Source organism: Salvia hispanica, chromosome 1 (assembly GCF_029641045.1).
Source record: "Salvia hispanica isolate PSC_SH4W2 chromosome 1, Shi_PSC_v1, whole genome shotgun sequence".
In the NCBI taxonomy this organism is placed as follows: Eukaryota; Viridiplantae; Streptophyta; class Magnoliopsida; order Lamiales; family Lamiaceae; genus Salvia; species Salvia hispanica.
The window spans coordinates 9,657,285-9,668,306 of NC_142692.1; the positions used below are offsets into that span (position 1 = coordinate 9,657,285).

At 36.4% G+C, this 11,022-nt stretch overlaps 1 protein-coding gene and 1 pseudogene across 1 annotated transcript; both read left to right on the top strand.

Annotated features, from left to right (window-relative positions):
- The first annotated feature begins 255 nt into the window (after window positions 1–255).
- On the top strand, window positions 256–2,435 carry LOC125221304 (uncharacterized). Its single transcript, XM_089059582.1, has 3 exons — window positions 256–1,029; window positions 1,111–2,054; window positions 2,151–2,435. The coding sequence occupies exons 2-3, from the start codon at window positions 1,320–1,322 to the stop codon at window positions 2,433–2,435; spliced, it is 1,020 nt and encodes a 339-aa protein (XP_088915708.1). The 5' UTR covers window positions 256–1,029; window positions 1,111–1,319.
- Window positions 2,436–6,708: 4,273 nt separating this feature from the next.
- LOC125185223 (NDR1/HIN1-like protein 1 pseudogene) lies at window positions 6,709–7,578 on the top strand (annotated as a pseudogene).
- Window positions 7,579–11,022: the final 3,444 nt, after the last annotated feature.

Consider the following 11,022-nt stretch of genomic DNA (forward strand, 5'->3'; position numbering starts at 1 on the left):
ATCAAGTCTAAAGACAAGTTTAAGAAAGCAAGCTTGAGGGTAATAACTGATGATCTATTCAATGGTATTGTCTCTAGTGGTGGGGTGACTAATACTGCAGATGGATGTGGGGAGTCAGACTTTGTGGATTCTGATCGTGATTTTGTTTCTGATTCAACTGATGAGGATGATGTCCGGGCAAGGATTAGAGAAAGACATAAGAGGCGTGTGTATAATCCTAAATGTGATCACAAGACATTGAGAGTTACAACTGGAATGAGATTTGTGGATGGATTCCAAGTTAGGGATGCTTTGACAACTAATGCCATTGAAAATGGATGGGAAATGCGCTTCAAAAGGGTCTGTAAGAACCAAGTGGAAGCTTCTTGCAAGAAACCATGTAAGTGGAAGTGCTATGGGAGTTACAACAACACCACTGGGGCATTCATGTTAAGAAGAGTGGAGTTTGAACATACCTGTCCTAGGAATATGAGAAGCAAAATAGTTTCAGCAAACTGGATTGCAAAGAGGTATTTGAATGTGTTTAGGCTTAAGCCTGACACAACTGTTAAGGAATTGAGAGCAGACTTAGTGCAGAGGTTTGCACATGATGCATCTAGATGGAAGTTGTATAATGCCAAGAGAAAGATAATAGAGTTGCTGTCAGGCTCAGTGGATGAGCATTATGGGAAGCTTAGGAGTTATGTCCTAGAGTTGATGAGGGTAGACAAAGAAGGTAGGTTTGAGATTGATGTGGGTATTGGGTCCGTGTTCAAGGGAATTTACATTGGCTTTAGTGGTTTGAGGATGGGATTTATGATGGGTTGTAGGAGAGTTATTGGACTTGATGGAGCATTTCTGAAGACATATTTAGGAGGTGCAATTCTGACAGCAGTTGGAAGTGATGGGAACAACCAAATTTTTCCCATAGCATGGGCAGTTGTTCAGGCAGAAAATGAGGTTAATTGGAAATGGATCTTGAGCATTTTGGCTGAAGACTTGAACCTGGGTGAAGGTGTTGGAATCACTGTCATTAGTGACCAACAAAAGGTACACTATTCCAACAAATTCAATGATATTTATGAAGCTTATAACTTTTAATAAACATACATTATGCTCGTTTAATTATAGGGATTGGAGAATGCTGTTAAGGAATTCATTCCTCTGGCCGAGCATAGAAATTGTGCAAGGCATGTGTATTCAAATTTGAAAAAGACTCACAAGGGCCCAACTCTGAAGAGTTTGTTCTGGGAAGTTGTGAGGAGCACTTATGTAGAGGAATATCGTACAGCATGCAATGAATTTGAAAAAAGGAGCTGCCTGAAGCATTTGCTCTATTAATGACCAAACACATCACCAGATTTTGTAAGGCTTTCATCACTCCTGTTCAGAAAAATGATTCCATCTTAAATAATGTGTGTGAAAGCTTTAATGCTTACATTGTTGATGCAAGGGCTAAACATGTGATACATATGTTAGAGGACATTAGATCTTCCTTGATGGAGAGATGTTATAGGAAATTGCATGAGGTGCGTGACAATCATGATGTATTATGTCCTAGGATAAGAAAAAAAGTGGAGGATTTGATGTATAAGAGCAGGTATTGTATCACTACGCCTGCTTTGGGGGGTCAGTTTGAGGTTACTTATGAAGAAAATAGATTTATAGTCACACCAGCCTTGAGATCATGTGGGTGTAGGGTTTGGGATATTACAGGAATCCCTTGTATTCATGCTTATTCAGTGATATCTTTCTTGCATGAAAATGTTGAATCATATGTGAATGAGTACTACACTTTGGAGAAGTACAAACTGGCTCACAGCTTTGGCATTCCACCTTTGAATGGTGAGAACATGTGGCCTGAGGCTGAAGGATACAAGGTCACCCCACCTCCTGCTAAGAAGATGCCTGGCAGACCCAAGAAAATGAGGAAGAGGGACCCACTGGAGAAGGATCCATCTAGGCCCCATAAACTTCGCAAGACATGTGCCATGACTTGTCAGAGATGCCTTCAGCAGGGTCACAATACTAGATCGTGCAAAAATGATCTAGTTGCCAAGCCATCAAAGGAGAAGGTACAATGCACTTACATTTATGGTATACATATGGATTTGGTACAATGCACTTCAATCCATTCAAATCTCACTTTAAGTTTGTGTTGTTCTTATTAGGGGAAGCCAGGACGACCTCGAAAGGTGGTACCTGTAAACCTGCAGCCACAAGCACGCCGGCAACGAGCACGGCCACAACAGGAGCACGCCCACAGACTGGAGCACGGCCACACACAGGAGCACAACCACAGACAGGAGCACGCCCACGTACAGGAGCACGCCCACAGACAGGTGCACGCCCACAGACAGGCCAAGCACGCCCTCAGACTGGCCGAGCACGCCCACAAACAGGCCGAGCACGCCATCAACAAGCACCCTCAGGATCTGAAGCACAATCTGGCTTAGCCACCCAAGAGAGCCGGGTTTAGGCAGTTTATGAACATTTATGTTGGTTTTTGATGAAGTGTGTTGGCAAACTTTGTAAAGCCTTCAGTATTTTGGCATACTTTGTTCAGCTTTAGGCAAACTATGATCAGCCTTAAGTATTTTGGCAAACCTTGATGATGTATCTGACTACATGTTCATACATCTACATTTGGTGTTCTTTTGGTGTTCTACTTTTGTGTTGTGTTTTATCTAAGTTTGTGCACTCTAGATAGTTTATGAACACATATGCTTTGACATTAAACATTATTTTGGATGCTGTTTTGTTAGAACCATCATCATCTCATGCTGCAAATAAGCCTAATTCAATGTTAAGATTAACATCCCAAAATAAAGTACCAAAAGGCTACAAATTCACCATCATCCATTACTTACATAAACATACATAACATTAGCATCCCACACTAAGGTACCAAAAGCCTACAAATTCACCATCATCCATTACATAAACATTACCAAACACAAAAGAAAAGATCATACATCAACATTACCAACCTAGGACAAATATTATCACACACAGCAGCATGATCACTATCTGTAACTTTAGCACCTTCTTCCCTAATTTTTCAATCCTTAATTGAAGGGATTCACACTCTTCTTTCTTCAATTCACACTCTTCGATCTTTGCATTCAATTTCTCTTCAAGGGAGATAGCCTTCAAGTATTGACATCTCCATTTTTCTTCAAACTGGTCTCTTACTGGCCGGGTCGTCTTAAGTTCAATGTGTAGGCTTAACGGAGAAGAAGGTTCAATCCACCGAAAGAATTTACAGTCATCGTTCTACAAAATTAAATAAAACTCCATAAAATTTAAAGTATGTGTCAGCTTACAGCGGTGAAATAGAGACGCAACAAATACCTTCCAAGAAGCACAGCGATAAAATCGTCTTCCGGGATTAGTTTCAGTCCTGGACGTCCCAATCTCAGCACGAACTCCATGATTGCATATAACATATTCCCTATAATTCCAACCGGAACTCCAACTTGATGTTTGTGAAGAGGACGACATCTCAAGCACCTAAGCTTCCAACACCCAAGTTTTCAGTTCAACTCATCGACAATTTACCCAAAATTACCCAAAAAAACCCTAATTCGAAAACAAATTGCCCAAATAAACTTAAAAAGCAAATCGGGCTGCAAAAAATTGGAAACCAATTTTCAACACAAAAGCCAACCGACCTGGAGTTGAAATCTAAGTGGTAATTGAAGAATACACAAAAGCCAACAAAAAAAAGCAAACGCTGAATTGAAGAATACACCTACTTGGAGTTGAAATCTCGAAGAAAATGCTCCAAATGAGGCTTAAATCGAGCTTAAATGTCGAAGAAATACTCAAATACATTCTGATATGTGTTTTAAATTAGGGCGTGCATAAAACGACGTCGTTGCCCAGTCATTTTTACGGCGTCCACGCTGGACAATTTCGTGCGGAATTTAAGTGGTAATTGGGTATTCGGGTCGGGTTGGCAAATTGCGTACAAATCGAAAGTTCGTGGTTTTAAAAACAAATTTGAAAGTTCATGGGAAAAACTGGAATTTGGGGAAAGTTTATGGTTTTTAAGGCCAAAAACCCTAATTAAAATGACCTATAAAAGAGTGAGTATCTCAAATCAATCAATTTAATTTCTAAACACATTTCAAACTTGTAGGAGAATATCAAACATCCAAAATTAGCTAGCCTGGGTTACTAGAAATTTGCGATTATCGGGATTGAATGTTACGGTAAAAGCTCAGAAGAATCATCGCCGCAAAACAAAAGGAGAAGGGAAACTTGATTTGTATGTACCTTTCCGGTGAGATGTGGTGAAGGAACCCTAAAACCCCGAAATCAAATGGAGAATCACAAAATGAAGAATCCTGTTGTGAGAAACAAAAATGTGCAGAAAGTGGAAACTACCCTAGTATATACACTTTACACTTTCAAAATCAACTATTTCATTTTTTGTCTTTGTTTATTGCTGAATCCCTTCTTATTCTTTTGAATTAACTAAAAGAAATATTGAAGCAGCTAAGATTTGGACGAATTCTTAATCACTAATCACACGTTTGAGATGCGAGGTACTTCACATTATTTTTATTACTATTATTCTGCTCTTTTATCACTTTTTATCATAGAAATAAAAGTATCTAATCTAAATAAATTTCATTTTTTGAAAAGAACTAAAATAAATAACCATGAATTTGATGACGTAAAAATTTTGGCTTCCATCACATGATTCACATATGAATTGTTTGTTCGAATAATTTATGGTCAAAATCAAATACTAATGTGACAACAAAATCATGTCTTGTTTCATATTTGATTTGTTCATATTAGTTTCGATTTTGATCATTGCCGCAAGGAAGAGGACTTGAACTTGGGCAACCAGGATGCCAACCAACTACACTAGTTTCCCTTGCCAACCAACTACACTACAGAACGAACGGCTAAATGTTGTCCTATGAATTTAAAATATATACACAATCTCAAATGGGTGGGGTCCCAGGGAACTCGACGTGGGTCCACCCCTTATATAGTACTCCCTCCATTCCATATAGTAACGGAGATGTTTTTTTTCGGTACAGAGATTAAGAAAAATTGTGTTAAATGAATTAGGTAAACGGAGAATAAAATGGAAAATGAAAAAAGGTAGAGAGATGAAGAGAGAAAAAAGTAAGAGAAAATAAAGTATGTGTGAAAAAATGTGTTGACTTTTACTAAAATGGAAATGACTTTATTACTATGCAACGTACCAAAATGACAAAATGACTCTATTACTATGGTACAAATAGAGTACTACTCCACTTATCCTCTTGGTTGTTACCTAGTTTATACATTACACAGTTTTCGTAGACAATGATACAATTTATTTTAATTTTGTGGTTGGAGACTTGGAGTCCAAATTCAGTCTATAATTCTTATGTAACTGATGGAACTGCGATTTTAGTTGACGGATATCGCTACTTTTAGTCTTCCTTACTCCATCAGCAAGGATGGTCACTTTTCAAATTTTTGCCTCAAATTGTGATTTTGTCCACTGAAGATGTATCTACTTCTGTAATTATTAAAAAAAAATACCTAAAAAAATCTTTGTGTGCCTCATTAAGTATATGGTTTCTGTCAATTTCCTCTCTTCTTATACTACTTTCTTCTTAATTTTTTATATATCTTTTTTCGTATTATTAATACCAATCTTTCATAGTATCTTTTAAATTCCATCAAATTTAAAATACTCTTCTTTACTTGAGTAACATACTTATTTTAAATAATTTAAATTGAGATTTATATAATTAATATAAATAAATAAATAAACATAAATTCCACGTTTTGATCATATGGTTGGAGTACAATTACAATCTATACCCCAAAAAGAGTGAACAAAATAGATTGATAATATATGATAGCAATTTCCTAAAAGATTGAAAAGATACAGATAAGTTTTGATTTTTTTCCAATAAAAGCAGTTGAATAATTCATATCATAGCACTACACGAAAGAGAAACCATACTTAAAATTCATATGTGATGTAGACTTAAAAATTTACATAAAAATTGGTGGTAGTCGAGAACATGAGTCTTCTGACATCGGATTACCGTCTCCCACCCACCCCATATCATATGAGTAACTCATCCCAAACGAAATTTGAAAACAAATTTAACATAATGATTAATGATAGTACTAGGATTTATTAAAGTAATCAGTTATGCTCTAATATTTGAAAACAAAAAACTATATCAAGTTTCAATTTTTTCTCAATTATTTTATTATCTATATATATTTCTCCAAGAAATATACAAAAATTTCCTAGGAGGATAATAATAATGTTCAAAATGACGTCATTTGATGTACTCATAACAGCGATATAATTATTTTTTTCTTTTTAACTCCACTCTTTATCAAACCAATGACAATGCCAACAAAACAACGTTTCCTACAAGTCATGCCAGTGCCACACATCTAAACTAATACACGTAAATGTATGATGTTTCTATTAAAATTCGTATTTATTAAATTCGTATAAACTCATACACAATAGAAAATTTGTGAGGAGACAACGGAAAAAAAATTAAAATTTCAATTTTAATTTCCAAACCTTAACGGAATTGAATATGAATTTACACACTAATTATATTGGATAGAGCATTAATTAGAGTGCCCAAAATCCAAACTCTGCGTAAATTAACAAGTCCAACATATTTATAACATGTACACAAAACCACACTCTATCGTTACAAGTCGATATCACCTTTACATAGTAGTATTGAAAAAGTAAGTTTCATTTCATTAAAATTCTCCCAACACATTCATCACTAACTCTCTCCCAAAAAACAAAACATGACGTCCAAGGACTGCGGCAACCACGACGACCACCACCGCAAGAAGCTCTACCGCAACATCTTCCTAGCCGCCGCAGCGTTCGCGGCCGCCGTCCTCTTGGCGATCCTATTGGTGTGGCTGATCCTCCGGCCAACGAAGCCGCATTTCATCCTTCAAGACGCCACGGTGTTCGCTTTCAACCTCTCCGGCCCCAGCCTCCTGACGGCCACCTTCCAGATCACCCTCTCCGCCAGAAACCCCAACGCCAGGATCGGCGTCTACTACGACCGCCTCGACGTCTACGCGGCCTACCACAGCCAGCAGATCACCCTGCCGATGAGGCTGCCCCCGTCCTACCAGGGCCACAAGGACATCACCGTCTGGTCGCCCTTCGTGTACGGCAGGGAGGTGCCGGTGGCGCCGTACCTGGCGACGTCGCTCGGGCAGGACGAGCTGACGGGGACGGTGCTCATCCACGTCAGAGTTGACGGCAGGGTTAGATGGAAGGTTGGGACGTTTATTTCGGGGAGTTATCACCTGTATGTCAGCTGCCCCGCCTATATTAATTTCGGCCATAAATATGATGGGATCACCGCCGTTGGATCCGGGATCAAGTATCAGCTCCTCATGGACTGCAATGTTGATGTTTGATTTTTCTTTTCTTTTTTATTTATGTTTATGCTATAGAAACTGAATCTATGTTATCTGTTTTTACCCTTAATTATATTGTAATTGTTCTTAATTATTAGTCTCATTCTCGGATGTGCAATGCATAATTTTTAAAACATTACTTCATTTTTCTTATAATATGTACCAAGTACTATGGTTGGCTGTGCCATTAGAACTGGTAATTAAATCTCTATATATGCACGCACTGACACACGCAGGCACAAGTAATGAGTACGAGATCATGATTTTATATGGGCATTGTTTATATATTGAGAAAAGTAGAGTGAAAGATGAAATTGGGCATGAGAAGAAAAAAAGTCTTCATTGGAATAGCATGCGAACAAAAGCAGTGGGCAGTTAGGTTAGGTTTTGTTTTGATGGAGTCCCATATATGTTTTGCTTTCACTTTCAGGCTTTTTCAGTTAGGTGATGAGTCTTCAAGAATGAAACAATTATGGTAATGAGACTTTTTCAGTTCACACTCTTTTCTATTTACATTAATGTAAATACGTTAATTATCCTGCCATTAATGGGGTCATTAAACTGACATTTACCAACATTTCATTCATTTTTGAATTGTGATTTTCGGCTTGAGCGAGATAGACTTACACTGATTCCCTCACAAACAATCCTAAAGCTTAGCACCAATTCCATTTTTATCTTTAGTCTAGTAGTACATTTTTTTGTTCACCTTAATTAACAAATGCAACAATGGAAGGAATTTTTTCTGCCACTAAGATTATGATACAAGGACTTCGAAATCAGATAGGAGATTATTAGATAAATGATTGTTTGGTTACTTATATTTTAAAATATTTTTATACTACTAATAATTAGTTGATATTATGATGCTTTCATAATATGAATAATGACAGTGAACTTTTGTTTCAAACCTCTATTAATAGTTGTAGCTTGTTTATTTTTATGTCATTGTCATTTGAAGCGATTGCGATATGGACAGTAGAGGCTATGAGAAAAAAATAGTTAGATGGTGGCAAATGAGAACTAGAAGTACATACAGTGGCTATCGTAAAAATACATAGAAAGAACACATAATGTCGGATTGGTGATATTACTGCCATAAATGTTACTACTAACACTTTGACGACTAAGTATATAAGCACCAAATAAAATAGTACTCAAATTTGAGACGTTTTTTTTGGATATACGAATTAAGGAAATAAGCTAAAGGAATACGACTCAACTATATTAGAAATGAGGGAGTAGTTGAATCAGTTAATTAATATTCATATATATACAAATCAATATTACAAATACTAATACTTATTATATTCTTAATTTCCCAAATTATTTACTCCCTCCGTCCCTGAAAATTTGTCCCCTATTTCCTTTTCCGTCCGTCCCACAAAATTTGTCCCCTTTAGAATTTACCTAAAATAGACTATCAAAATACCCTTCACTTTTCCCCCAAATTTCAATGTGGGACCCATACTCCACTACACATCTCCATTTAATACAAAGTCAAACACATTTTCTTAAAACCCGTGCCCGGTCAAAAGGGGACAAAATATGGGGGACGGAGGGAGTATGTTTTACTTACTTATCGACTGCCCATATCAACGACCTACGAATTATTGATGAAACATATCTCATCAATAATTATCTAAACAAAGCTAAACTAGTTATGATCTCTATAATCAAATCTGGCGTGGTAAATATCAATAGTAAGCAACTAAACATAAAACAAAGCATTTAAAAGTAGGTATGAAAAACAATAAAAAATCAATAATATTCCTGAATATCTCCTTTAGGAATAAAATCCATTTGAAACATATAGATAATTGTCATACTTCATATTTGTATGTCCACAAAAATTAGTCCGCGGCGCCCACCACATATTCTCTCTATAGTACTCCGACAACTCGGCATGTGTTCTCAAAATAGGACCCGTGACATAGTGAGCGGCGGGAACATGTTGAAAATCATGGCATGCACGAGCTAATGCTTCTTGATCACGACACACTACAGTAAGTTTTTGAAAAGCTGAGGCGCTATTGATGACGTACGTAATTAATCGCCATTGCCATGAAAAACGCAAATATCCAATGATTTTCAAATACTTTACCGACAACTCACGATTCCCTTTAAAATATCTTCCGTCTAGTTGATTTAAGCCCATAACTTCTTCCCTCTGCATATCCATAAACTGCAACCCATATTGTAAAAATGCATCAAACTACACTCAAATAAAAAATGACAACGTAAGTAGCTAGTTTGAGTTGATGCATACCCTTATCACAAGTTTTTCTAATTAAATACATGCTTCAGTCAAAAGACGCACGTACCCTATAATTACCCCGCTAGGATAACTATTCATTAGACCAAGCACCAACTCTAGATGTTTTACATTTATAAGATCAATCCATGGAAACTTTCCTTGAATATACATCTGAAAATTAAAATCATATGCATTAATATTTGATATATAAGATGAAAAATGAAATTAAAGACAAATAATTATCGAAAATATAGCAGAGTCAATTGAAGTTGAGAAACAAATTAGTTGGAGTTGGTCGCGTAAGCAAGATGAAATTTGGACAAGGAGGTTAATGAGCAAGAGTGTATTTGGGCTGTCTTCAAAATTGAGTTTGGTAAGCTTTGGAATGTTACTCAGTTGGACAACACATCTAGTGTTCAAATAATTGATCGCCAAAGAAATGAGGCTTGTAGCGCCGCGAATCACAATGGATTCAACTTCCAAAACATATAATAAGCTAACATGCTTAAGTTTAGACTGGCCAACAATTGAGACATTTTTCAACTCAATAGATGATCTAATTCTCAAACATTCAAGAGCAAGACAATTGGAAATCAAAAGCTCAAAGTCTTGATCGGTCATTTTAATGCATCCTAGATACAAATCTTTAAGACAGTCAATTCCATTTGTAATTGGAAGTCTAAGAAATGGACCCTCATCATGAAGCCTACCACATAAGCGAATTATTTCAGCTTTCTTAGCTAGGGCAAACTCGAACCATTTCTCAAAATTACCACATTCATGGATGTGCATGTCCACCACCAACTCTTTTATTCGATGGCTCTATGTGAATCCAAGACATGGTTGATCATACTAACGTAATTTGATTATGTCTCAATATCATATGTATATTCCCTATATTTTGGGAAATTGAGATGACTAACGTAGGTATGGAGATATTGCCAACTAGTTGAAAGTATACAAGTTGAAGTAGCTTCTCGGAGAGGCAGTCGAGAGATTATAGATCCCAGAATATCATTAGGAAATTTGTTGATTCTATCTTCATGCAACATCTACAATATTTCACATATAATTAAAAAATGAATAAGAGAAAAAAGAGATTACACATATACGTAAATCTTTATGGAAAAACATCATTCGATTGTCGATTGAGTAAATAGTAGTAGTAATAAATACCTGGTGCAATGGTTTCTCCATAGATATGAATCAAAATACTTACGATGGAAAGGTAAGAACTATAAAGAGAGAGTAAACACAGATATTTCTCATTAAATTAGTAACTGTAAGCCATATCTCAACTTTAATGATTTCGATAATGAAATCTAATTCTAGATTTGTATTAA